The 27,838-nt window shown below is 42.6% G+C and overlaps 2 protein-coding genes and 1 long non-coding RNA gene across 10 annotated transcripts in view; 2 read left to right on the top strand and 1 right to left on the bottom strand.

The window, feature by feature from the left end:
* The window catches only part of EHD4 (EH domain containing 4), a 52,522-nt gene extending 49,267 nt beyond the window's left edge, over window positions 1–3,255 (top strand). The window contains exon 6 of the mRNA XM_039537485.1: window positions 2,045–3,255. Within this exon, the coding sequence (XP_039393419.1) occupies window positions 2,045–2,581 (537 nt within the window). The 3' untranslated portion in view covers window positions 2,582–3,255. The remainder of the gene's footprint in view (window positions 1–2,044) is intronic.
* A 6,717-nt stretch (window positions 3,256–9,972) lies between these two features.
* Window positions 9,973–27,692, bottom strand: LOC120404399. Of its 2 annotated transcripts, XR_005597972.1 has the most exons (4): window positions 27,325–27,692; window positions 26,240–26,300; window positions 12,708–12,793; window positions 9,973–10,454 (listed from the first exon to the last, which is right to left on the bottom strand). It is a non-coding gene; the product is annotated as an uncharacterized LOC120404399 (long non-coding RNA). The 2 variants fall into 2 exon arrangements; XR_005597973.1 differs by lacking the exons at window positions 9,973–10,454; window positions 12,708–12,793 and adding an exon at window positions 21,457–21,845.
* The window catches only part of SPTBN5 (spectrin beta, non-erythrocytic 5), a 148,415-nt gene continuing 141,659 nt past the window's right edge, over window positions 21,083–27,838 (top strand). For 2 of the 7 annotated variants that reach the window (XM_039536865.1, XM_039536861.1), the window contains exons 1-4: window positions 21,083–21,229; window positions 21,694–21,807; window positions 23,645–23,723; window positions 24,453–24,569. In XM_039536865.1, coding sequence (XP_039392799.1) covers window positions 24,459–24,569 — 111 coding nt within the window. In that variant the 5' untranslated portion in view covers window positions 21,083–21,229; window positions 21,694–21,807; window positions 23,645–23,723; window positions 24,453–24,458. Of the gene's footprint in view, window positions 21,230–21,304; window positions 21,550–21,693; window positions 21,808–23,644; window positions 23,724–24,452; window positions 24,570–26,993; window positions 27,082–27,114; window positions 27,313–27,345; window positions 27,653–27,838 lie in introns of those variants that run through there. The other 5 variants (XM_039536863.1, XM_039536867.1, XM_039536864.1 and 2 more) reach the window with 5 other exon arrangements.

The following is a 27,838-nucleotide window of genomic DNA, read 5'->3' as shown; positions in this document are numbered from 1 at the left end:
TTAGCGACAATTATCCTTACATAAAATCTTGACCACTTTCTCTGTTCTGATGAGCAAGACCAAGTCTATTGGTTGAAATAGCTGTAGAAATAAACATATAATGTAACCATTTCTGGAGCTAAATATCATCTTTATTATATATGTTAGACAGTTGGGATCATAAAAGTTGTCTATGTATATTTCCTTATATTTCTCTGCTGAGTCTTCCTATCTTGCCCTGCTAAAAAACAAAGGTTGGCAAACTAGATGTCACCTTCACTACCAATAATACCCATGGGCTATTCCTTTTAGGGAACTGAGATTTTGACGTGACACTTGTCACTAGATCATAGACTCATAGAATAGCAGGGTTGGAAGGGACATCAGGAAGTCATCTAGTCCAACCCCCTGCTCAAAGCAGGACCTAATCCCTAACTAAATCATCCCAGCCAGGGCTTTGTCAGCCTGTCCCAAAAAAATCTCTAAGGAGGAAGGACCACCACCACCCACCTCCCCCCATACCCAGTGCTTCACCACCACCACCCTCCTAAGTTTTTTTTTTTTCTAATATCCAACCTAGACCTTACCCACTGCATCTTGAGACCATTATTCCTTGTTCTGTCATCTGGTGCCACTGAGAAGAGTCTAGATCCATCCTCTTTGGAACCCCCTTTCAGGTAGTTGAAAGCAGCTATCCAATCCCCCCTCATTCTTCTCTTCTGCAAACTAAATAATCCCAGTTCCCTCAGCCTTTCCTCATAAGTCATGTGCTCCAGCTCCGTAATCATTTTTGTTGTCCTCCACTGGACTCTCCAATTTTTCCACATCCTTCTTGTAGTGTAGGGCCCAAAACTGGACACAGTACTCCAGATGAGGCCTCACCAATGCTGAATAGAGGGGAATGATCATGTCCCTCGATCTGCTGACAATGCTCCTACTTATACAGCCCAAAATGCCGTGAGCCTTCTTGGCAACAAGTGCACACTATTGACTCGTATTCAGATTTTCGTCCACTGTAACCCCTAGGTCCTTTTCTGCAGAACTGCTGCCTAAGCACTCAGTTGCTAGTCTGTGGCAGTGCATGGGATTCTTCCTTCCTAAGTGCAGGAGTCTGCACTTGTCCTTGTTGAACCTCATCAGATTTCTTTTAGCCCAATCTTCTAATTTGTCTAGGCCCCTCTGTATCCTATCCCTAACCTCCAGCGTATCTACCACTCCTTCCAGTTTAGTGTCATCTGCAGACTTGCTGAGGGTGCAATCCACACCATCCTCCGGATCATTAATGAAGATATTGAACAAAACAGGCCCCAGGACCAACTCTTGGGACACTCCGCTTGATACCGGCTGCCAGCTAGACATGGAGCCATTGATCGCTATCTGTTGAGCCCGACAGTCTAGCCAGCTTTCTATCCACCTTATAGTCCATTCATCCAGCCCATATTTCTTTAGCTTGCTGGCAAGAATACTGTGGGAGACCCTATCAGAGCTTTGCTAAAGTCAAGGAATAACATGTCCACTGCTTTCCTCTCATCCGCAGAGCCAGTTATCTCATCAGTGAGGACAAGCTGTTCCTGGCTGGCCTTGTTGCCGCATGTCCTCAGGAATCTTTGCTCTTTGCTCTTTGCCATTTTCATTTTCACTTGGGTGTTTGTACGAAGCATTTGAAATGACAGCTAATTAGACAGCAACATTTCATAGCAGACTGAAATATTTTAATAGCTTTATCGCTGCTGTAAAAGTACATCAACAAGGGCCTGATCTCACGCATCTTACATGGGCAGGACTCCCACTGAAATCAGTGGGAGTTATAGCTGAGTAGGAAGGTTCAGGTAGGACGGTATTAAAACATTGCTGGCATGGAAATAAGGAGTTTGCTATTATTGTACATGGTAGTGTCCAATAAGTATCTATTACATTACCTAAAACCCATTTTAACATTAAAGGTGTGACAAAAAACAGGGAAGTTCAGTGAACTTAAGTATGACATTTAGTCCTTAACATGCCTGATAAAAAAATATTGTGAAATTGTAAATGAAATCAGTTATGTGTGTTTTGTTATTGACAGGAACAGCTGGAGACCCATGACTTCTCTAAATTTCATTCTCTGAAACCAAAGCTGATTGAAGCTGTGGATAACATGTTGGCCAATAAAATCGCCTCTTTGATGAGCCTGATGAACCAGGAAGAAAGTAACATGCCTACACCGATGGTGCATGGTGGAGCCTTTGATGGCACCACGACCGGACCCTTTGGCCAGGGATATGGGGAAGGTGCCAGGGAAGGAGCTGATGAGGAGGAGTGGGTTATTGCCAAAGATAAACCTGTATATGATGAGATCTTCTATACTCTGTCACCAATCAACGGCAAAATCTCTGGGGTCAATGCAAAGAAGGAAATGGTGAACTCCAAACTGCCAAACAGTGTCCTGGGGAAAATCTGGAAACTTGCAGATTGTGATAATGACGGCATGTTGGACGAGGAGGAGTTTGCACTGGCAAAACATCTCATCAAGATTAAACTGGATGGGTATGAACTGCCCAGCATCCTACCACCTCACTTGGTGCCACCATCACACAGGAAACCTTTGCAAGTGTCAGAGTGAAAAACACAGGGAGGAGATTAAGTGAGGGATGGAGGGAACTGAAAGCCCTCTGAATCTTTTTACAGATAAGTTGAGCCATCAAGGCTTGAAATTGGGTTTAGAGGCAATCTTTAAATCACATATCAGATTTCAAACAAATTACTGGAACCAGCACCATAGTACAGAGGTTACTTGTGTAATAGCTCTGGCTGACCTTCACTGAGACAGGTTTATCACAAGTGCCTTTTGTAAATACTTCTACACCTTACATTGCTAAGATAGCAAGGCTTTCTTTGAGAATCACACTGTCCATGTCTCAACCAAAAAGCAGAAAATACATAGACCACACCTACAATCATGTACTAAACATGAATACCTAGGAAACACAAAGCTCCCAGACTCTTTAGCAAGTGGAAGGAAACGTTAACGCTCTAGAAGGCATAGATTTGTTTAATAAAGATACTTTAGGTGCCTTTGTGAATGTCAGCATCCCTAGCTTTAGAAAAGACAGAAATACAAAGAACACTGCCTTCATATTCTGCTGTTGATTTTAATAATATTAACTTGTGGGAGGGAAGGGGGACATGGGTAGAACCTTTTGTAAGAATGTTCAGGACATGAGCAGAAAGATCAGAATTTTTACGAGAGGCTATTTTTTAAAATCTGCAATTTATTAAAACTGTTTAAATCTGTCAGCTGTGCATTGTGGTAAATGGAAGAAATGCTTCTTTTTGCTTTGTGCATAAAATAATGTGCAACTGACCCATCAGCTAAAAAGATTTGGATCCCCACTGTGTTGGGGATGGGAATTTCAAGATTTCTGTTTAGCTGCTTTGCACATTGTTTGGTATAAATTCCTGAACTTTTCCAGTTATAGCACTGTTTGGTCCTGGTTCTTGGAAGCACGGGAATTCACGTGTTTTAGCAGAAACAGAGGCCTTGTTTTGAATCATGAGAGAAGGGTGTATTGCATTAAACTTCTTTTCAGGATATTTATTCAGTGTGCATATTCAGTTGGCTTGATAAATTCTCTTGGGATTTACACTCAAAGTTTACAACCAATTATATGGATATTCTTACGTCCAAGTATTCTTTTTAGTTTCTTTTATTTCAGCAGAATTTTGAATTCTTTCCCTTGTTAATAGGAAGCTGTCAAATGTAGAAAAGATGTTCCGCTCCTACTGTAGCATCATCTTCAGAAGGTAGGCCACTAAGGGGCCAACCCAACTTCCACTGAAGTTAATGGGAATCTCTCCACTGACTTTCACAAAAGCTGGATTGGTCCCTTAAAGCATTGTTAATTTATTAAAGAAACATTTGGGAGGGACAGAAGCGCACCAACACTTCACTTCACCATCCTTCCCAGTTGTACAATCAAAGAAAATTGATCATGTGAGCTACGCACAACTGATTCTAACATCCCTATTCTCAGTGCTCCAGAGGAAGGTGATTCTCCATCCCCATTAATTTTAATATGCTTTTTCTTTTTGTGCGGAGAGTGGGAAATAGAACAACAATTCCTTTCTGACACCAAACTTGGCAGTTAGTTTAGTTATGTGCATGTGAGTGAGAATCACTTTGTAATCCATATAGCATAAAATACTATAGGTATCAAAAGTACTGTAACTTTGAGCACTTTTTCCCCTTGAATCCAAGTAAGGTGGTGTAACAGGGTTCCACGTCCCATCCCTCTTCCTGGGGCCCGCTTGCTGCCCCCAATAAGGCTCAGAGAGGCTTTATTTAAATAAGGTTCTCCCACCACCAGTGTCTGTCTATATACAAGTCTTGCAGGATTAGTCACCTCCTTTACAGGCAGAGGCAGCCTTCAGCTACGAGGCCTCCAGTTCCCTCCCTGGCTGCCCTCCACCTTCTGGCTCCCTCCCAGCCTTTATAGCTCTTGGCTTGTCAGGCCAGCAAGTGTTACCAATCCTCAGGCCGGCATCAGGCTTTTTCCATCAGCCCCAATCTGTTTCCCCTGATTGGAGCTGACTGGGCAGGGGCTAATTAGGTGCTTTTGACCAGCACCCTGCTACATACCTCCCTCCTTAAGCCGATGCCAGGCCTGATCTTCCTCAGCCCCGCTTTCCTCGGCCTGGGGTTTTATTCTGGGGGTGGCCTCCCTGCCCAGTGGGGTGGTCCCTGGTCTCAACACTGGGGGGGTTTGGCATGCCCCACCCCAAAAGGTGCATTGGGTAGGGGGTGGGCCACCCCACAAGTCCAGCTCCACCCAGAGGTCATCACACCAATCACACCCTTGGACAGGTCGCCCTGGATGCCCTCTTTCCTTCCCTGGTGGGGGAGATGGATCAGAGCCAACTGCCCCGAGTCTGCCCCCTGTCTCTGGTTTGGGCTCTCTGCCTCTTGGAGTTTGGACCTCCCTCTTTTGGGTTTCTACCCTCTGATCTTTCTTTAGCTTCTCTGTCTCTATCATGAGGATTCCCTCCCCTGGGTGGTCCCATCCTGGAATGTTTGTTCCTTCATCAGTCCCTCCCTTAGGGTCTCTATCCTGACTGTGTTGTCTAGGATTCGTAGCTTTTTCCCCTTGAGATTGTGGGGACTCCCCTTTCCCAGAGTCCACCCCTGTAGGGGACTGGCCCCCTCCCTCCAGGTCCTTCTCTCTCGCTTTCTCTGTTCATCTCCTTCCCGGCTTCCCAGCAGGATGCTCATGGGGTTTCTTGCATCCCTCTGTCTCTCCCCTGAGGGAGCAGCGGACCCTGTGAAAGTCTGCCTCTGCATATTCTTCCATCCTTTTGACGGCGGCTTCTACGGTGGCATGCTATCTGGGAGGCACTGTACAAATTGTTCGAGGAACACCTGATCCATAACTTGCCCCACTGTTTAGGCGTCGGGCCTCAACCACCGTGTCGCCCAGTCAATCTCTGGGCAAAGGCCCAGGGCCGCACGCCCCCCGCCTACAGGGCTGCCCGAAACCTTTGCCAGTATTTCTCCAATGAAAGCCTCAGGCAATCCAAGATGGCTGCCTTCACCGTATCATAGTCTCTAGCCTGGGCATCTGTCAGGGCCATATATGCCGCTTGTGCCTCCTCAGCAAGATAGGTGCTAGCCGCAGGGCCCAGGTTGTCCTGTCCCATCCTGCGCCCAGGGCCACCCTGCTTTTGCACCAGCACCCTGCTAACAATTGGATTCTGGAAGTACCTTCTGGGACAGAACAATCTAAAGAGTGATTGACTAACCTCTTGAGTGAAGGAGGGAGAATTTCCTGAGAGTAACTAAGTAAGCAAATTAATTTATTCATGTCTGAATAGCAATGACATTATAGCAGAACTTTCAGTAGCCTTTATGGTTCATTGCTAACTTTGAGTACTTTGCATATGACCTTCCAGTGATGTGTTGTACAGCCTCCCTCCATCTCCTCACCGGTTCCCTATTTCCTGAGTATAGTTGGTTTTAAATTTATAATTTTCAGGAATGTTCATGTGTTAAGTACTTAAATGCTCTAAGAAGATCCTCCCCTACATAGCTTTTTTTTCTCACGCTTGTATAAATTCAAGCTCTTCAACTTAGCCACTTACTTCAGATCTTTCAATACTTTTGATCAATCTAGTAGCTCTTCCATATGCCTTCTACAGAATTCATGCATCCCTGGGCAGACAGACCAAATCTTAGACATGGGTCCTTGATTGCAACTTCACCATGAGTTTGTATTGCACAACAGTACACCCTCCATTGGATTGTTTTTAATCATTTGATGTAGCTTAGTATTGTTATTCTTTGCTATAGTTTATACAGTGTGTTCACATCTTTACTAAAGCTAACATGTAATTTGAAGACTAAAGACATACACAATATAAAAAACTCACCAAATGGAAGCAAAATTGTAATCCATCTTTATGCATAACTCTAGCTTATAGCTATAGAAAGGTCTTATGGTATATATACCAATAAATATTTATCCATTCTTATATCTGTGTGCTAATTGTAAGTATTCCATTAGAAGGTTCTTTATTAAGTTGATTTAGAACCCTTAAGATAATTCAAAGAACTGATCTAATTTATTCACAAATGAATGAGATGCTTTTTTGTAATCAACTGTTAGGTATATTACCTTCACTCAGTGTAATAAGTGAGAGAGGGCTGTCTATCTACCATCTCTTCAATAGCATCCACTTGACTGTTTGATACTGCTAGTATTTTTTGTTAAACGAATCAGACATCTCAAATCTCTTAGCATATCTGTGTAAAACTGAAAAGTAGTACTTCAGGGTCTCAGGTTAATTTACAACCAAGATGTTAAATCCATACACACACTATTTCATTAGCTTGTGGTTATACCCAGCAATTAGAACTGAGTACCTAATTCAAAGCAACTCTTCCAACAGTAATTAGATACGTTTGTTGATATTGAAATCTTACTATTGGTTTTTGGCTAGAAACAAACCCACTTCTGCATCAATTCAGCCATAAGGTTATTTGTTGTCAGTGCATAAGCTCATACATCTTTGCTCCAGAGTCCATCTAATGCATTGGTGTTTGGAGAGGAAGTTCATTCTTCTTGACTGTAGCAAAAACAGTCTGAAAGCTCTCCAGTGAGCTTGTAAGATCTTATATAAGCATAGTGTGTTACCAGAAATCTTTGCCAGAAGTCTTTAATGTGTATTCTGCCAATGTGCTGGCTGTACTTTCATCTGCCCCAGGTTCTATATTCTCTGAGGCTTTCACATTAACACTAGCCAACCAGTGTTCTGAAATATGCTTGCTGATATGTTAAATATAATATTGAATCCACTATTCCAGCTACGGTCATTTCTAAGGTTGTGGAGACAGAGGGCGGAAGGGAATGGAAATTTTCTCAGTATTGCCATGGTCGTACACCATTAGCTTGGTAACCATTTTACCAAGGCTGAATATTTCACGTGTGTCTCCAGTTCTCTGTATTATTTCTAATTACTTTGAAGGTCTGTGTAAAGTTGCATTCAGTTTTTCAGCCGAATTAAAAATTTTCAGGGATCTTGGCACGTCTTCCATCAAGTAGGTTTTTGCGTTTACCTGTCCCCAAAGTCTCCAGTTGGAGATGCTCAGGTATTCTGCTTTGTTCATGATTCCCTTTTACCTTTTCTTTGCTGCGGACTCTTAATGCTTTGAAAAAAAAATTCTCCAGTTTCCTTTTGATATTTTTGTGAGGATTGCTCAGGTTTCCAATTGAAATTGTACCTCTGTTTCTTTTCTATTTTATACATGTTCTTCTGACCTGTTGTTAGGCCTGATGAATCCAGTGTGCCCTCTGTCTTGTCTCTCGTGGTGTACATGAGAAACATATACTTGATGTTACTTAATTTTGTTGACAAACCCTGAGACAACAAAAAGCTGTTCAAAACTGTTTATGTTGGCTATGCTAATGATCAGAAAAATTAAATTACTGGAGCATGTATAGGGAAATAAGTCCATTGTCCTGAAGGGGGCAATGATTTCTGTTCCTTTTAGCTTGTGTTTTATTCCCTGCTACTTCTGTGTCACCAAGGCAACTTGTTGATTTCCTCAAAGCTACTGTATAAATGACCCTTTGCATTTCTGGGCCCCTTAAAGCTGCCCTATTTTGGGCCTGAAGCCTGCTTTCTTAGCCGAGCTTCCTCTTTACTTATCCTCCTGAAGGAAACAATTTATTTTTCTTTTCCTGTCTGCTTTTCCTTGGTTGTTTCCTCTTTGAGCTGATCATACCCTTACACACATTGTCCAAGCACTTAGTGCTCGCTCTCTCCTCTTTCAGCTCAGCTGAGGCAGGACAGCATGTTTTTAGGGTTCCTCCAGTGTTTGGGGGACGTGAGATGGAAAACAAACTCTTCCCTTACTGAAGAGGAGCTTCACTTCTTCCTTTCCCATTTATCTCAGTTCCCTGCATGTGGGAGGCAGCCACTTCTGATACTGTAGTGTCACATAGGGTGCAGTCAGGGGAAAGGAGTATAAAGAGGCATGTTTGGTAGCAAGAGATAGTTGCTTTCTATTAATGACATGATTTGCACTACTTCCAGGTTTAATGCGGTTTTCAGTAGCGAAGTCCCTTCCAGCACAAAGTCAGTGGGAGTTTTGCCTGAGTATGGACTGCAGGATTTGGTCCATGTTTTTTTTTCATGAACAGAGTTGTAGATTGTACATTCCTTTTAAGGCAAGAAGGATACCAAAGGCAAGGGAAACTGATAAAAGAATAAAGAACAGGAGTACTTGTGGCACCTTAGAGACTTGCAAATTTATTTGAGCATAAGCTTTCATGAGCTTATGCTCAAATAAATTTGTTAGTCTCTAAGGTGCCACAAGTACTCCTGTTCTTTTTGTGGATACAGACTAACACAGCTGCTATTCTGAAACCTGTCATGATACAAGAATATCTTTCTTAAAATCTGCTGGTCCAGACTTCAACTTAAACTAATGCCTTCTCCCATCCTAGATGTGAAGTTGTGCTTTGAGAAGGAACTACCTGAGCGTTACCTGGATTCTGCTCTGTGTGAAATCAACGGAGCCATTTTAGATGGTGACAGAAAGGTGACACTACTTTACCCAGCCAGGCTTTCTGGCCCTTGTATCAAGGGTTCCCTGCTCGAGTTAATTATTCTTGAACACTCAGTCTGTTTTTCATTACTCTTCCTTCCTTAATACAGTTTAGTCACCACCACCGCCAACCCCTCCCGAAACCCCAAACCAGTTAAGGGCAAAATTCAGTCCTTATGCATCTCCATTAACTTCAGTGGGGTTTTGCCCATTTATGTCAGGGCTGAATCTAGCCCTGGTTCTGTACAAAAGCCTTGTTATGTTTAATAGTGACACTGATCCTCTATGTAATTTATGCTGCAGGTTATAAAATCACTTTTTTTTGCATATAATATTGTTTTGTTTAATAGAAATTGAGACTTTAGAAGCAATTGTACTAAAGTGAATGTGTTACATTTGTCTGATATCTGTAGTCAGGCAACTGCACATCCTAGCACCTTCCCTGAGTATCTTGACTAGGGAGGTTCACTTGGGGGAAATGGGAAGAATCTTTTACTGCAGTCTACTGCAGCGTAGGAGGAAAATAGGATCTGGGTATCTGCTGATCCTCCAGCCCTACACCTGCCTTACCGCTGACCTTTCTGTATACAGATACACAGGGGGTCCATAGTGGACCTGGGCTGCGAATTACCACTATGTGTAGCCTCCAAATCTTGACTCCTTCTGACACAATGGAACCATAATTGTTCCACTGCTTTGGGACCTTCCCTACCTGCTGAAGAGGAGAGCAGGATTTGTCCCTCAGTGACTTGCTGTCATTCATTTTATCTTTCTAGTTTTGTTAGTGAAAAGGTGGTGGCACAACCTTCTTTCCACTCCTGTGTGTGTAGGCTACCACTTCGTGGCACTTTCAACATGGGTAATGAATAGAGCCGGTCAAACTTTCAGATGAAACGTTGATTTTGCCCAAGTTTTTTATTTTGAAACAATCAAAATGCTTTATTTCGATAAAGTCAAAACATCTCATTTTAACTGTTCCATTTCAACTTTTTTGTTTGATTTTTATTTATGTAATCATTTTTAATAGAAAATAACTGCCAAAGCAATGCAGACAAAAGAACCAAGAAATGTGGACTTTGTTGTGAGATCAATATCCTGCACTATCTGCATCTAAAAAGTTATAGTCCAGCAACTTGTGAAGCCATCAAAAGCATCCCCCTACCCTTCCACCCCACATATCCTTTGCCATTCTTTTAAAAGAATTACGACACTTTTGGGGAAGAGTGGAAAGGGGAAGAAGGATACAAGAGAGGGAATTTTGACAGCAAGAAATGTGGAACCTGAGCTTCAATGTTCTTTGCCATTACTAGAGAACTGACTGAAATCTGGAGTTTCCATTTCATGGCAAATGCTGCAATTCCAAAATTTCCTTTTCTTCCAAATTCAGAATTTCCTGCAGAAAAGAATATTTAAAAAAATTATTTTCACCATATAATTTCAAGAAAGTCAACATTTTTCATTTCAATGAAGTAAAAAATGTTGAAAAATCCTAAATGAAATGTGTTTTCTGATTAGTTGCTGGGAACTACATTACATCATCAGCACCACCAACACTCAGTTTGACATTTATTATTATTATTGTGCTCAGGAAAGACCCAGGGCTGGGGTCTTGTCTATACTAAAAAGAGTTTGCCAAGCCTCACTCCATACACCCAGAACCCTCCTAACATTCCATACCTGAACCCCACCCCACTGAACCTCAACCCCTGCATCTGGAGCTCCCCTGCACCCAGACCCTCTGCTTCCGGACCCCTATCCCCACACTCCAGAACACCCCCCACTGAGCTCCCTGCATTCAAACCCCCACCCTGATGAGCCTCACCCCCTGCACCACCCTGAGCCCCCATATCCAGACACCCACACCACTGATCCTCAACTAGCTGCAAGTCCTAAATGAGTGACAGATCCCCACCCCACCAAGCCCAACTCCCCCAGCACCCAGACCCCTCCGCTGAGCCCCAACCACATTCACCTGGAAGCCCCTGCAGAGGCCCATTGCACCTGGAACCGCCCCCTCCCCCCCCCCCCCCAACAAGCCTCTGTGCATCCAGATCCCGCAACACCTAGACACACACACACACACACACACACACACACACACACACACACACACACACACACACACACACACACACACACACACACACACACACACACACACAGATCGCTGAGCTGCCTGCACCCAGATTGTCTCACACATAACCCTTTCATCCCACACCTGGATCCCCCACACTGAGCCCCTTCACACTTGGAGCCTCCCTGGTTGAGCCTGCCTGCCCCACATCTGGAAGGGCCTTATATGTCCACATCCAGTGTATAACATGTCTTTTTGGTGCAAGGCATGGAAACTTATACAGAACCTGCTCTTCATATGCCTGTCTCAAGCGAGTGATATTACTAATCCCTCACATTTATCAACTTACAACACTTAAAAATGCATCTCTTTTCTAACAATATGCTGTTTCTACAGTTTGATAGTTTGTCATTTTAATTCAATCAAAAGAGCTTAGGACATATTTTCTGTTTTGTGTGTGTAATTTCCTGAGCACTGAGAACATGCCACTTTGCATTTTCTGTTTTACACAATCACCTGTCCTTGTGCCATTGTAAAATATTTAAAGTTCATACCAAAGATATTGTCTCTCATTTTTAAGGAAATGTTTAATAGCAATTTCTTGGTGCATATTCCAGTCTGTACAAGTAAGGAAACTAGGGCATACATTCATTGAGGTTTGTACTTTGGCTACATGCACAATAAATTCCATACAGATACTGTAATATATATATATATATTTCAATATGCTTTGTAATCACTTTCAGGTGGTTGTGATAAAACTTGCTGATTAATAAACTGTTAAACTACCTATTCTTTGGAGTTTGTAAAACTTTGTTTCTCAGAGGAAAAACAGTTAGAGGAGGAAGTTTGGTCTAGTCATTTAGATCATATACCCCTAAATTACTACTTCCTTCTATGCTACAGAGTACACTAGTCTATTACTCAGGAGTCCCAGCGCTACCATTACCTAGCCATGTTACCATGGGCAAGCCACTTAATCTCTGTGCCTCAGTTTACTTCTCTGTAAATAGGTCACGATGCTTGCCTTACAGGTGCTGTGAAATAACCAGTATGAAACTCTGCTTATTCTGTGGCCCTAGAATTTGCTACAGAATCCAGTGCCTACCCCAGAACTGTACTCCAGGACCTGTTTTCATTTTTTTTTTTAAAAATCCTTTTCTAGCTCTTGTGGTTGAAAATAACCTTCAAGATGTGAACTGAGCATAAGCCGATGTAGTGATGTCTTTCTGTTTATACAAACAGGCTGAAACAACTTGCTTTGAAATGCTCTTCATTAATTTCCATGGGGGTGTTAATCCTGAAACCTAACATTAGTTTAAATGGTAATTTAGCAGAAAATATCCAGCTAATATGGTTATTCCACAGTCCCAAAATATTTTCCACACCTCCCCAGGTGCCAAAACATCCATTTCACCAAACCATCTGCCAAAACCTCCAACTTGTTTCTTAACTTCAGGAATGTATGAAACCATTGTCAGTTAAAAACAGAAATTTCATTACACAATAATTGACACAATAAATGTTCCCTTGATTTTATTATTTATTTGGGTGAAAATAGTTTTTATTTACCTGAAGCTGCCCCAGAAATTCCAGTCTGTCACATCAGAGTGCTACAGAAAAGCGGTACCCTTTCTGCACAGTGTAAGTCTAGGTTACTGAACAAACAAAAGGGTTTTGAGCATAGCAATAAGAGTTAACAGTGTTGTCTCAAGCCACATTAGAGGTCAGTGCAGTTATTGTCTATATAGGATGGTACCTCATGACAAATCTGGAGCATAACCTTACAATACTGAAACATGAAGAATTTGTGGTGGTTTTGCACACATCTCGTTACTTTGATTTTACATATCCTCCACACCAAAACAAAAAAGTATTACTAGGTTTATGTATAGAAATTTGTAGCCAAAATCTCTGGCCAGCAGAGCTGTGTAAATTATTATTTCCTATGGTGGGTGTTTTTTAATTTAAAAAAAAAAAGCTAGAAAAACAGACTGGCAAAACAAATTGAGTATATTTGTATTTTTCTTCCAAGAAAAAAATTCCAATTAGGCGAGAAAAGAAAGAGGAAGAAAATGTTACAGATGGGAGTCAAGGGGAATGTCCAAAGAGAAGAAAGCAGCAGAGCATAATAACAGAACCAGCTGAGTATGACGCTCAGGGGAATCTACTATGTTATAGTTAGAACATGTTGATAAAAGTTGAGAATGTCTAAAACAGTAAATTCTTGAAACAAATTCCTTCCAGGTGTGTAGTCCAAGAACGTTGAATGGACAAATGCAAATATATTTCTGTAAAATGGAGAGAGTAGTAGTAGAATCCCTTTTCGATTTGCCTCCCTAGGAATATGAGCACACACGTCCCTGGGTGATCAATGCATGGAAAAATCACAAATACTTTTCTAGCAGTGTTGCTGCTTCTGCAGCAGGAGGTAGAATTGTGCATTTCTGAGCCAGATATTGATTGATATACTTGTGCCATAAAAGAATTTGATATTCTGGATAAGAACTTCAAGAAATCTGCAAGGATGGCGAAGACCCTGATAGTTTAATAGCAAACATTCTTCGGGTCTTCGATCATGATAGGAACTGCATGTTCCATGGGCACTACTGGAAATGGATTTATTGTGGTTATGAATGTCATTTAGTAGATTAAAAGCAGAAAACTCACCCATGTGATGCTATCCTGATCACTTTGGGCTTATCCAGATCTTTCTTCCAATGGACACTACTTGTGCATGCTGTCTGCATTTTGTGCTATCCTTTCCTTTAGCGTCAGAATCAAGAGAAATACACTGTTGCTGTCCTTTGTCTTACTAAATTATATCTGTGCCTAGTTTGTCACCTGACTGTTTGTTTTCTACAGTGTGAAAATTGTCAGCTTGAACCAGCCCACCTTTCTCCCCCAGCTGAAACTGAGACTCCTGGGGCTGGTGCTGTGGTTGCCCCTGGGCTCAGTGCTTCTCTTTCTGATTGCCTGTATCCATTCGCATGAGGTAGTCGCAGAACGTCCTGTAACAATTCAATTTCCAATCTTTCTGGAAATTGCACTGAAATAGTTCCATGAAAGAGGAATGAGTTTAACTCATTTTTTAGCTTCAGCATTGGATTTGCCCTGCCCACCATCGTGTTTATCATTTCTGCAGTCCAGTTAGTCACATCTCTATGGAGACATTTCAGGCAGATGCAATGGTGTTCATCCAGTTACAGCAGCGCAAATAGGCCCATGTAGGTGCCATTTAAAACTCTGCTCTTGTTTTTCTTCATGTGTTGAATTGTATAGCTTTTATTCTCTTTTCATATATGTTGAAGGTCATGAGCCCTTGGAGATGGCTTTGTGCAATAGTGGTATGTACCTGTCCTTTTGTACATTTTGCTATACATAGGTGTGTGCAGCACATTTCATTAGGGTGTGCACCCAGGGAATTTTATTTATTTATTTTAAAGGCGAACATTTATTGAATACTCAATCATAAAGGACATTATTTTTATTCATCAAACAAACGAAAGAAACTAAAACTCAACTAAACTTAATTTTTTTAAATTAACAACTAAACTTTACTTAAAAAGTGAGACATAAAATAGCAAATTTTTGCTGTAGTGATAACCAGGCGTATACAAAGATACGGTCAATTTTCATGATCTTTATCTTTAACCAGATAATGAGCTAACCCAAATTGACCAAAACAGATTAAAGTTTCTTCATCTTCCTGTCCTAGAGAATGAGATGTCGTTCACCAGGTGTTATGGACTTAAATTCCTCATTCACATCATTGTAATTAACTGACGAAGCCAATTATTGTTCAATGTACAAAATCATGAGTGAGTCAAGGCTCTGTTGGGACATTGTACTACTTAGTTTGTTTTTTACATGTGCTAGTTTCAAAAAGGCTCCTTCACAGGAACAGCTTGTAACAGGTAAGACTGCAAAGCATTGAATAGATTTGTGAAAGGCCTGGCACATGGAAGACTGATCCGATTCCTTTAGCCAATCAAGCCACTCTCTGATGGTGTTCGTAGTGCTGCTTTTAGGAACAGATCCATCATAATCCCGAAGCAAGCCGACTTCAGCTTCCAACTCATCCAAGGACACTTTAAATTTGTTGGCAATGATTCTCATATCGTCCCTGCCAATGTCTAAGCTCAGCAGTTTTCTCATTGCAGTCACAATTTTACAAGTCTGTTCAAATCGCTGGTCAATGCCAATAATCACTGAGTCTAGGAATGGGTAAAATGAAGTTATTTTCTCCTGCTCCTCTTTTGTATCAAAGTGATGCTGGGACTCAAATGCGCCATCAATATGAGTGGACGTTTTTCTCTTCTTAACTGGGGGAATTGATATTTCATTCTCTACACACATTTTCACACTGTCATTGAAAATAGATTGAAAATATTGTGGGCCACTTCTCATCGCAGCCAAAGAATTACACAAGCTTTTCACCCCTGTCATTGCAGTAAGTAAGTTGAGATCTGGAGCTTGAAGAGCCTTACTCACTTTTACCACCATCTGGAGAATAGGGTGCATCATGTGAAGGGCAAAGATGAACTTGAATGAATTTAGTTCATGGATAAGGCTGGCTTTTATTTTAGCGTCAGCAAGGTGAGTTGTTTCGATAATCTCTTGTAAAGCTTGTAAAATGATGAAGTAGTTTTGTTTTACAGCAGCCACTGCTTCTGCTCTGCATGCCCATCTTGTGTTTGATAGGATCCCAGCTGAACACTTAGAAGTCACTACTTCTTGTGAAATCTTCTCCATTACTGCATGTTGCACAGGACTCCCCTCCATGAAGGCATAAAAAGTCTGAACAACACCAAAAAAATCAGACAGCTCTGTTTTGTTTACTTGAAGTGCATGCATCCACTAGGTCAAGGGTCAAACAATGCACATAGTAGTGTACATAAGAGTATTTCACTTTTTCTTTCTTTACATTTCATTGGAACTCCTGAAGTACATCCAGACATCATAGATGCGCCATCAAAACTGACAGACCTTACTGATGACCAGTCAATTTTAAGAATGCCAAGGACAAGAGAGTTGGGATGCAGGGTGCAGCAGGGGGCTCAGGGCAGGGGGTTGGGGTGCAAGGTGCAGGCAGGGAGCTTGGCTGCAGGAGGGGTGCGGGGTTCAGGCAAGGGTCTCAGGGCAGGGGGTTGGGGGGCGGGGTGCAGGAGAGGGTCAGGCTCCGGCCCAGCACCGCTTACCTAAAGTGGCTCGGGGTGGCAATGGTGCGCTCCCTGGTTGCCTGCCCTGGCCCCACGCCGTGCCGCTCACCCCCTCCCTGCATGGCCCCTGCACACGCAGCCTGAGTGGGCGGAGCCAGACCAAGCTTACTCCATCCCACAGAAGGGGTGGGGGGAACAGGAAGTACAAAAGGTGGGGCCTTTTGCCCAGTCAGGGCAGCACCAGGGAGGGAGACAGACACAGACTGCTGGCTGTTCCCTGTAGACCCTGCTGCCGAGCCAGGTGACGCCCTGGACCAGGGAAACCTGTCTCAGAGGAAGGACTCGAGCTACCAGGACTGCCAGCAGCAGAGCACCCCGAGGAACTGGAGGAGCTGGGCAGTGACCCAAGCTCGAGTGAGCCTGACGCTGAGGGTGAGCTGGAGCTGCCGGGGCCACTGGTGGCTGAATAGCCCGGCGCATTGGAGGAACCAGAGGGGCCCACTTGAGAGACCGGGTAGGAAGTAGCCCAGGGGCAGAACTGGACAGTGGGGTGAGTTAGTGTTTGGTCAGTGTGTTGTGGACGGATCCCCACTGACCTAGTGGTGGAACCCTCTCCTCCCGCCACTGTCAGGGCCCTGGGCTGGAGCGCAATGGAGTTGGGTGGGCCTGCATTCCCCTACCTCTACCACCTTGAGGCGGGGTGGCAAAACCCTCACAAACAGCTAAAAACCCTTGCCGGTGCTCCCCTGCCTGAGGGGCGCAACACTGACCCTTGCTGGCGCTCCCCTGCCTGAGGGGCGTGTCATGGACTCTGGCCAGTGCTCCTGTGTCATGCCAGCTGCGATGGCACACCTCCCTCGGCTAATTCTTCATCAATGGAGAGCTGTGACCAAGGCCTTTCTGCAAGGCAGTAGCTACCCACCGCTCCCCAGTGGCTTGGTGGACCAACTGAGACCTTGCTACAATTCCATTATGCCAAGTGCCGTTTGGTAGAAGAGGCTTTGTAAAAAGTTTATTTGGAACAGAGAGACAGTCGCAAAGAATAGTTTTGTCAATTTCTGTGATTAATTTAGTAGTGTTATCCATATCTCCAAAGAAGCACATTTGTGTTTGCTATCCCAGGGTTTTCTTTTTTTCTAAGTGCCAATTGTAGAAGTAGCTTGCAAGAGCATGAAGCCTCTGTGGGAACAACTGGAGATGGATTTATTGTGGTCGTGAATTTCATGGACTGGGTCATTAATATTAGCCAGGATCAAGCAAAAAAAAAAAAACCTTTTACATTCCCTTATCTGTTTTTAAGTTATTCTAGTGCCTGGTTTCCCATCTGTTCTCTGTTTCCTACTGCGTAAAAACTGCCAGCTTCAATCACACTATTCTCCTCTGGCTGAAACTGAGACTCTCTGGGCTGGTGCCCTGGGCGTTCCTGGGCTCCATGTCTCTGCCTGTGGTCAGCAGTCTCCCATTCACCAGCAATAGTTTCAGACTATCCTATAACAACTCAAATCTTTTTTTCTCTAGAAAATATCTCTGAATTAGTTATATGGAGAATTGATAGAGAGAACTGGATTAGTGGTTTTGGCATTGGATTCACCCCATCCTTCTTCATGTTTATTATTTCTGCAGTCCTCTTAATCCCATCTCTATGGAGATATAACAGGCAGATGCAAGAGGTTTCATCCAGTTACCGCAATGCCAGTGCAGAGGCCTGGATCGGTGTCATTAAAGTTCTCCTCTCCTTTATGCTTTCAATGTTATTGCTTTGTTTCTTTTGCTGTCAAATATTTCTTCTTTGGAAGCCTCTAGTTCAGTACCTGAACAATTGGATTGTCGTCTATGCCTGTACACAAAGCATAATCTTGACAGTGGTGTGGAAATTGCAGGGAGGTGTGTTTGAGGTGAGCGGGAGGATAAACTGAGGCAGCAGCAGGGCCCATACCCTGCTACACAGATCCAGAATGTGAGCATTTTACAGTCCATGGAGGTTCATTATGGAAGATTTCATCTGGCCAGGGGGGTCTGGGCCACGCACGAGAATGGAGAAAAGGGGAACCAAACTATAACTCCTATGAGGCCCTGTGGCACCATAGGCAGATGCAGTTTAATATCAAACTAACTTGAAACTACATATTTTCAACAAACAAAAATGCTTTAATGTGGAAATGCAAATGTTTGGTATTTTGATTGAAGATGTCAAAAAATAAAACTTGGCAATTTCTGAATTGATAATTTTGGTATTCTGTTTAATGGAAAATTTTAATTTATTTTTCTGTCTCAGTTCAGGAAGAAAGCAAATATCAGAATCTCCTATAGCATGGAAATCCTGATGGCCGCTCAACTTTAGTAAATACATTGAAAAAAATGAGACTGCTTTTCCCTCTCTTTCAGTTTTAGTAATAATAAATAATAACTGCAATAATAGTGGGTAATATTCTCAGGTGTATGCTATTAAAATTGATTTGTATCTGGAGGAGATGGTCGTGAGGAGCTGATGGAGTTATATCCCACCAGTAATGAATGCCCCAGTTATCAGCTATGCTGTAACTTTAGTTGTGTGGCTGCTGTACTGTAAAATGCAACACCATTTGCTGCCACCAGGAATCCTCGATACTAGATGCGCATCTGCCTTCCCTGGGAATACTCCAGACTTACAGTGGAGTAGCACAGTAGAATTTGGCCCATAAGGACTGATTCCCCGCAACTTATTGAGGTCAGCGGAAAGCCATGGGAGAAGCATGGGGCCAACAGTCGCTCAGAGAGGAGATTCTTTTTTAAAGGGTGAACTGTACATGAAATGAACAAAGTGTAATTTCCTTTAACAATAAGTGCCATATCCCACACTTACTGTAAGAATCACTTCATTAGTTCAAATGTGCTCCTCTGTGAATCACCCGAGGCCTCCCTCTCTCCAGATGTTGTTCAGGGGCTGACTGATGAGTGTGTGTTTGTACAGTTCCTCTTACTGTGCTGATGTATAAATATGGGTTTAAAATGGCTTTATTTATTACTAGTGTATGTATTGTTATAAACATTGTTGCTCACTGTCATATCCAAGGATTTAAAAAAGCATAGATTGAGACTTCAAGATCTATAGAGAATTCATACCAGGGTCCCTACTGCCTATAGTGTTACCACTCAGCTATAAAAGAAGAAACTTTGTTCCACATATTTAATCATTAGCTAATGATTAACTCACATGTTTTATGGAAGTGATTGTACATGTCATAGAAAATCCCTGCCTTTTTAAGACGTTCATGTGTGTCATACTCTGGAGGTTTCTTGAACCTGTGGCACAGAACTACAAAAATCCATTGAATTAAACTAAAGTGTCAAATCAAGTCCCCGTAGAGAAAGGCATGGCCATAAAGGTCCAGTTCACCCTTTGTCTGTCTTCAACTTGCTGTTACTCAAGATAGTTAAGTCTGAAGCTGACTGTGAAGATTTACAAAGGGATCTTACTAAATTGGGCAGCAAAAGGGTAGATGAAATTCATTGTTGATAAGTGCAAAATAATGCACCACAGGTGCTGGAACTAGAAGTGTGTGGGGGGGGAGGGGTGCTACCACATCCCCTGGCTTGAAGTGGTTTCCATCCTATCCAGGGTTTACAGTTTGACTCAATGGCTCTCAGCACCCCCACTCTACAAAGTGTTCCAGCACCTCTGTAATGCACATTGGAAAAACTAATCCCAAACTACACATACAAAGTGATGGGGTCTAAATTAGCTGTTCACACTCAAGGAAGTGATGTTGGAGTCACTATGGATAGTACCCTGGAAACATCCATTCAGTGTGCAGTGGCGGTCAAAAAAGGTAACAATGTTAGGAACTATTAGGAAAGGGATAGGCTAATAAAACAGAAAATATTGTAATGCCAGTCTGCAAATCCATTGAATACTGAATTCAGTTCTGGTTGCCTTATCTCAGTAAAGTTATATTAGAATTGGAAAAGGTGCAGAGAAGGCCAACAAAAATGATTAGTGGTTTGGAACAGCTTCCATGTGAAGAGAGCTTTAAAAGACTGTCTCTTTTCCAAGATGAACAGGCCCAATGAAAGGGTGATATGATAGAGGCCCATAAAATTATGAATGGTATGGAGAAAATGAATAAGGAAGTATTATTTACCCCTTCACATAACACAAGAACTAAGGGTCACCCAATGAAATGAATAGGCAGCCGGTTTAAAACAAACAAAAGGAAGTACTTCACACAACACAGTCAATGGTTGGAACTCATTGCCATGGGACGTAGTGAAGGCCAAAAGTATAGCGGGGTTCAAACAAGAATTAGGTAAGTTTGTGGAGGATAGGTCCATCTGTGGCTATTAACCAAGTTGGTCAGAGATGCAACCCCACAAGCTGGGTGTCCCTAAACTTCCAATTGCCTGAAGCTGGGACTGGATGACTGGGGATGGATCATGTGAAAGTCACCTGTTCTGTTCATACCCTCTGAAGCATCTGGCAAGGCCATAGTCAGAGACAGGATACCAGGCTAGATCACCCAATATGGCTATTCTTATGTTGGTCTGACCTAGTATGGCCATTCTTATGTTCTTATGTTAATAGAAAGGACATGTCTAGTGATTTCCTCAGCATGAGAAGACATCTCAAACCTAGCAGGGAAGGATCAGTATTCCGTTCCTGTCCTTTAGCAGCCCAGTCCTTGCCTATAAATACTAACTTCAAATGCCTGCTCACTTTCCAGCTGTGTGAGCCCCACTCCAGCTCAGTTAATATCTAGGACCAGTGTGCTTTGTGACACTGCAGCCCTGTCACTTGTGAGGCACTCCAGGGCTGTAAACTGACTGACGTTAGATCACCTGGCTCTGTCAACTGGAAGTCTAGCAATGAGAGCTTCTTTGCAGCAGAGCTTTTCCATCAGCAGCTGGCCTTCCAGCGGTGTGGGCTTCCCCACAGCAGTGTCTTGCTGCTGACAGGTAGATTATGCAGTAATATGAACTTCTTCACAGCAGTGTCTTGCTAATTCCAGCATGTATTACTCTGCCTTCACATTTGATTCCACCCATGTAAATGACTCTTGAACAATTAGAACCTCTGCACTCCTTACTGAACTTTCAATTTCAAATTCCAGCTGAGATCTCAGCGATAACAGGTTTCTGGAGTGCCCATGTTCATCAGAGCTACCAAAGTATGGAAGGCAGTGATTTCTTTATCAGAACATCTGTGTTGTTGGCACTGCATCCCAACGCATATCTTAATATAGTATGTCAGCGTTGGAGCTGCCTCTTACCTTTCTGTAAGCATAACAATCACACCAACTCAATTTGTGATAACCTTTGCCCCCTACCCCCTCTGCACAAATGGGTTGTTTCCTCCACAGTCAGAAGAAGGGTTTGCATGTGGATTATAAAATACCTTCCCTTTATTATGGCATCCAAAGGTCACTCTGAGTGCCCAGGAGGAACAGAATACGGGAACAGCACAGTTGGAGTTGAAAGTCGATCTCTAGAATGACGGACTTCTGAACTTGAAAGGGGAATCTTTACAAACCTGGGTAAGTCCTGATTGTTAATGTTCCTTGGTTTTCTTTCTCTGTGTGGAATAAATGAAGACATGTGACTGAAGTCAAGTTCTATTGTTAGTGGCCCCATTCTTCTATGCCGATGCAGATAGATCTCAGCCTAGAATATCTCTTAATGAGAAGGTTTACTTGTGTGAGAGAAAGAGTGTGTGTTACAGTACAAACCTGATCAATGTGCGCAACTTCACTAGAAAACCAACTCCTTTCATGGTTCTGTCTGCCTTAACAAGTTCACAAGTCAATGTGGCAGCAATATTAGCAAAAACATCTTTTTCATCCAATGTGAACTCTCTTGAAGGCACTATGTGATAGGTGTGAGGATATCACAGTCTGGCCCTTAGAAAAGAAGAGCCTTCAAAGGTGATCGCAAAAAAGGTTTGAAAATGATGAAAGAGCTTTAATATAATTCAGGGACATCACTTTTAACTGGTAGAGGTTTCAGAAGTTGAAGGAGGTGGGGAGAAATATACCATATGAAACATATAATAGGAAATTTAGGTGGAACTATTTCATACAGAAGGTATTAACCGTATAGAATAAGTTACAGGGGAAGGCCAGGAATAAAGATGTGTTCAGGAGACACCTGAAATTTTACTGAACTTGATCTTGCAATAAGAGAGGGGTTCTCAACCCTTTCTGGGCCTTGAAATGGGGCTACTGTTCTTTACAAATTCCTGCATGCATCTGTTTCTCCATTCTCCCACCCTTAGAGTGACTATACATCCTGTATTGGCCAGTACAGTCCCTTTTTTTAAGCCTTGTCCCCGCTATCCCGACTTTTTTGGCAAATGTGGACATTTGTCCTGTTTCCTTTTGCCAACCTGAGCAGTTGGGTGTGGAGGAACACACAGGGGTGAGGCAGGGCTTGTGTGGGGAGCAGGCAGTGCTTGGGTGAGCAGCAGCACCAGTCCTGTGTGAGGAGGAGGGGCAGGGCTCGGGCCAGCCCCACACAGTGCCCCATTTTCCTTTGGGGAAATATGGTGACCCTACCCACCCTGCATTCTAAGTCAGCAAAGTTATGCCTGGGACAGCTGAGACAATGGTAGGCTTGATGATAGTCATCAGCTGTTGGGATTAAAGACTGTCCAGGAGAGGAGGGTGAGAAATGTTAGCCTCTCTGGGAACGTTCAGTTAACATCAGCCCCTAGGACAGGAGCATTCATTGAAAGACACTTCTTTGGTTATCCATCGTCCAGACAGACAAGATGTTAGGTGCTAGAGCTGGTCCAAAGAAGGAGAAAAGTTCTGAATTTCTTTTTAATTTTAAAATTTGCAAAATTCCAAGCAGCTCTGTGTAACTTTCATGAAAATTTTATGGATTTATTCTCCATTTTTTTTTATTTTGATAGTTCAGATTTCACTGTAGTCAGTGTTGTGGAAAAGCAGAGCAGTGGCAAAGCAGACAACAGATGGTGACAGAATAACAGCACCTTGCTCCTGGGTGGCAGGAGCAAATCTGTGCTTTTAACCCCTTCCTCCCCCATCCCAGGGATAGCATGTGTCCTAAAACTGCTTCTAGTCTTATTCTCATTTGTTAGATCCAAGGAAGGATAACATGTAGGCAACTTTCCATGGGCTACTGCTGCTTGCGCCCCAGCATTGTTCTAACCCTCCCAGGTGCCATTTTCCAACACTTGCCAGCTGACTTGTGGGTTTACAATGCTGCCAGTGTTCCACCCTTTGTAGGCAACTGCAGCTCAGGGCCAGGCCCAGACAGAGGGAAACAGAAAAGTTCTAAAGCACAACACTTCTATCCATTTCCCCTGTGGTTTGCCAGTCTGGTATGTTCCAGTCCCGTCTCTCTTTTCAGTGTTCCAATGCCAGCTGTCTGTTTGTAATTTCCTCTTCTGACTGCATGACACCAAGATTCAGCTAGGCTGTTCTTCCAGGTAACTAATCTTAATTTCTTCATATACTAATTCTAAAGATAATACAATTAGAAGTCTAAGCAAGTGAATTTCTGGTCACTAAAGGTTCTCAAACTTGCAGCTTTTATATTATTTGTTTTTGTAAAATATCTCTCGTCCTCATACAGGTGGCATAGTTCTGTTACAAAATAGTACCTTTGGCCGGGGGACTCCACTGGAAATGATGGATGTACTGACAATGAAGGACGCCTCAAAAGGAGGGACCTGCATATTTTTCCTTCCCTCCAGACCAGCATCTGCCCCATCAAATATACCCTGGTCTAAAAGGCAGCAGCAATACCCCAGGATGTCCTGAAAGCAAGTGACTGAGAACTGAACCATAACACTGGAACAGGTTCTCAAGCAACACATCCAAGGCTGGGTTGGCAGATCCCACTACTGCCTGGAGAGACTGAGGCTCAGTTCTCAGTCATCTGTTTTCAGGACACTCTAGGAAGGTGCTGCTGACTTGCAGACCGTGATACCCCCGATGGGGTCAAGTGACTTAGAGAGAGAACAAAAAAGGATGATGTGATAAATGATTGGGCAGCTTGGTATAAATTCTCTGGGTTGTGTATGTGTTTGTGTAGTTTGTGTAGTGAAGGAGGAGCTGTGTTCAAGAAAAGAGAGTGTAAGAGTGAAGGGAGAGAGCTGAGAACAAAGTAGGGGGAAGAGGGAGTGAATTACTCAAGTTGATGTTTGTCTTCTTAGGCTACCATGGATAGTGAATATGTACACGGTCACATCAAGAAGCTGCAAGAGCAGCGTATGTCCACACAGAAGAAAACCTTCACCAATTGGATAAACAATGTCTTCCACAAGAACAATGTAGGTGGTTCCTCCTCCTTTGGACTTATTTTTCATTCTCAATTTCATCTTCTGCTCAGCCTTTCCCCATTTACTGTCATTGGATGTATAATATAAGCAACAGAGACTCCTGCCAAGGCGGGTGACCCAATCATGTATTTTTCACCATACCTACAAAACAATCCTTCTGATTTGCTTTAAGGTCCAAGTTCCTGGTCTCCCCTGAAATCAGAGTTCTGTCTTGTGGCATGAGTTGTTTTCCTTTAATCTCTTGACCTTCGTGTGAATTTTCCTATTTCAATTATCTTTTCTGTGTGAGGTCCTGAGTTGCCTAGTTTTCCCCAGGGAGGAATTGCATCCCCTATGAAAAAAACCTTCATTTGTAGAATCTGTACAATCTAATCCCATTGATCTGGGGCTACAATGGCTCGTGCAGCCTCAGTGACTGTGATTATGCAGTCTTAATATGATCACATTTAAAGTGAAAGAAAGATAGGAGTTGATCATTTGAGCAGTTAATGATACATCAGTGACATTCACTAAATTGTGGCTCTCTGCAAGGCTTCCAAATCTTTGGGGGAAATTGTTCCAGTTGACCAGACTGGGACCTTAGCTGTAACTGCCAGTGCTTTCTGCCTACCATTTAACTGTGCATATTGTAACCCACAGTGGGGTGGGGGTTGTTCCAAACTGTGATCTGGTCTTGCTACCATTGGAGCAGTTTAGGTTCCACTGTGAGTTAGACTAATGTGAGCACTATGGTCTGCGAGATGGGCAGTGATGACCCATGAAAGACAGACATCATTAAGCTTTGGTGGCTTTAGGGCAGAGCAAGAGAGTTGATTAAATATTACTTAGCATGTGAGAACTATGAAACACAACGGTTCTGCTACCCAAACAAATGCGGAAATCAAGGAGATAGAGCACCGTCTAGTCGTATGTATTATTTCAGTGAAGTCAAAGATACCTCAGAGTTCAAGAGCTGACTTCAGTCTTAAGCTTCAATCCTTAAGATTAAGCTTCTTGCACATCATAAAAGTGGAGAGAGCGAGAGAACTTTCAAGCCATATAAGGCATGAAGTTACGTAGGGAGCTTATCCATGTCTTCTCGGGAATGTACTTTCAGTTTCTGGCCCCATGAGATAAAGGAGTTGAGCTTAGATCGCAAGCTACATTTCAGACATTGTAATATGCCTGGATTCCCTGCTGACTCTAGTGGGGCTAGGAAATGGTAGGACAAAAAACACTGCTCTGAAAACTGAGCCCACTTCTATTCGTTGTCCTTCTCAGATTGTAATGTGGTCCCACTGTCAGTTTATTTAAAAGCATGGGTTTGGTAGCTTTATTCCAGTTTGTATGGAACAATGGAACTATATATATATATAAATTTATTATTACAGCATGATGGTGCAAAGCACAGATCTATACAGAAAGGTTCATTGCAAACTATAATTTTAAAAAGATTTCGTCTTCATGAATAAAACTGGCACAAAACCCAACTGAGAGGTTTTTACCTTTTTTAAATGGTCAGACACCACTCTCAGTACTTTAGAGCTATAACATTTAAACAGGTAGAGACAGAAGATGGAAAAAGAAATAACTAGGAGAATGAAATAGGATGCTATCTGAGGGCCTGGAGGTAAGCAGTCAAGAGAATGTTGTCAACTACTTGTCCTACATAACATGCCTACCTAAAATTGCTTGAAGCTGCTCCTGGACTTTTCATTCTTGCTGATTCTGCTGCAAGAGGGCCTGTGGAAACCACAGATGATAGGGCAGGGTTAGATCTTTAAACTTATTTGATCCTATTTTCCTCCCACGTAACTCTACTCCTAATTCAAAAAGCTGTTTCTTCATCTTAAAAGTATGGTCTTGTTTGTCTGGAAAAATTAGTAGTTCAGAATCATAGTAAATTACCCTGAGAGGTGTGATGTGGTCTAATAATGACCCACTTTAAGGGTTAATGACATGGAGGCCAAAAGATATTCCTCAGGTATACTATAATTAGGTTACGACACACACATATCATACCATATTGCTGAACCATTAGGTCACCTCCTCGGCAGCAGGGTAATATGCGTGTTGTGGGTGGATCTTAACGCACACATGACTGACCAAGTAACTGTGAGAGATTCTGACTGTGAGGCTTTAGTTAAGGTTGGAACTAGTGTTCCATTATAACCCTGAATTGGAATTCAGCCAAGAGATAGAGTGTAAAAGCTGCTGAGTTTTTATAACTCAAGAGCTGTCTACAGGAGGCTGGTATTAGCCAAGTTCCTTTTACTGCTCCCTTTTAGCTATTTGTATTTTAATAAACCATTTCCCATCATGACCGAGCCCATTCTTGATCCCGCAGCAAAGTGACAATCCTGTGCTCAGAATATTAGTCTGTTGCCACAAAAATGATTATGATGTCACCACTTTGACATTGTGACTTCACTTGCAAGGTTAGATACAAAGTGAACTGTAAGGCATTAAGTCACAGCTAGATTTGATTATTTGCAAATATGGCAATAAAAATTCTGAAAAAAAAGTGAGTCTTTTAGCCTGAGTGTGAATGTGCCTCTTTAAAGTCAACACAAAAATAATCCCCTGTAGGAAAAGCACCCCTTGGCTCCATGTATTTTATATGCCCACACAACAGCTGAAGGCAAGGGGGTTATATAAGCAGGAATTCAGAAACCACACAGAGATGGAGGGAGTGGAAGGGCTGAGGAGATAGTAAGACCACGTTGGGCCTAAACTTAATTATATGAATTGGAAGGTAATATTTCACCTCTATCCAGAGAAGCTCCCAAACAGACATTCTCCCAGTAATCCATTTCTGATGCATAGCAGCTTGTGACTGAATGGGTAAAGCAAATCAAGTGGCCTTCAGGTGAAACCCAGGAAGAGGCTGCAAGTCTTACTTGACACTATGTGGAAGAAACTCTGGAAGTGGAGCTGGCCATTGGCTGAATAAAGGAGAGTTGCCCATCATGCTCGTGGCTGAACAGAAGAGATGATAATCCAGTAGCAGAAGCACAAAGTACTGAAGTTGTTGAACAGCACAGAAATTACTAAACCTTACTGTACAGCCCTGCCAGCCTGCCCTCATTCAGTGTGTATGTAATTCCTGTTAACCTTGTAGCAGGTCTCCACACAGACAGAGGCAAAACTAGATCTCACAGAGCAGATCTTGTGATGTCAGCACCTAGATGTTCTTTGCTCCGTGTTAAAAAAATCAAAATATGTCAGCCAAGTGCAAGAGTCACAGAAACTAAGTTTCTATGTGGTGTGTTTTGTCTTTG

This window comes from Mauremys reevesii, linkage group 4 (genome assembly GCF_016161935.1).
Source record: "Mauremys reevesii isolate NIE-2019 linkage group 4, ASM1616193v1, whole genome shotgun sequence".
NCBI lineage: Eukaryota > Metazoa > Chordata > Testudines > Geoemydidae > Mauremys > Mauremys reevesii.
This window is presented reverse-complemented; position numbering and strand designations above follow the sequence as displayed.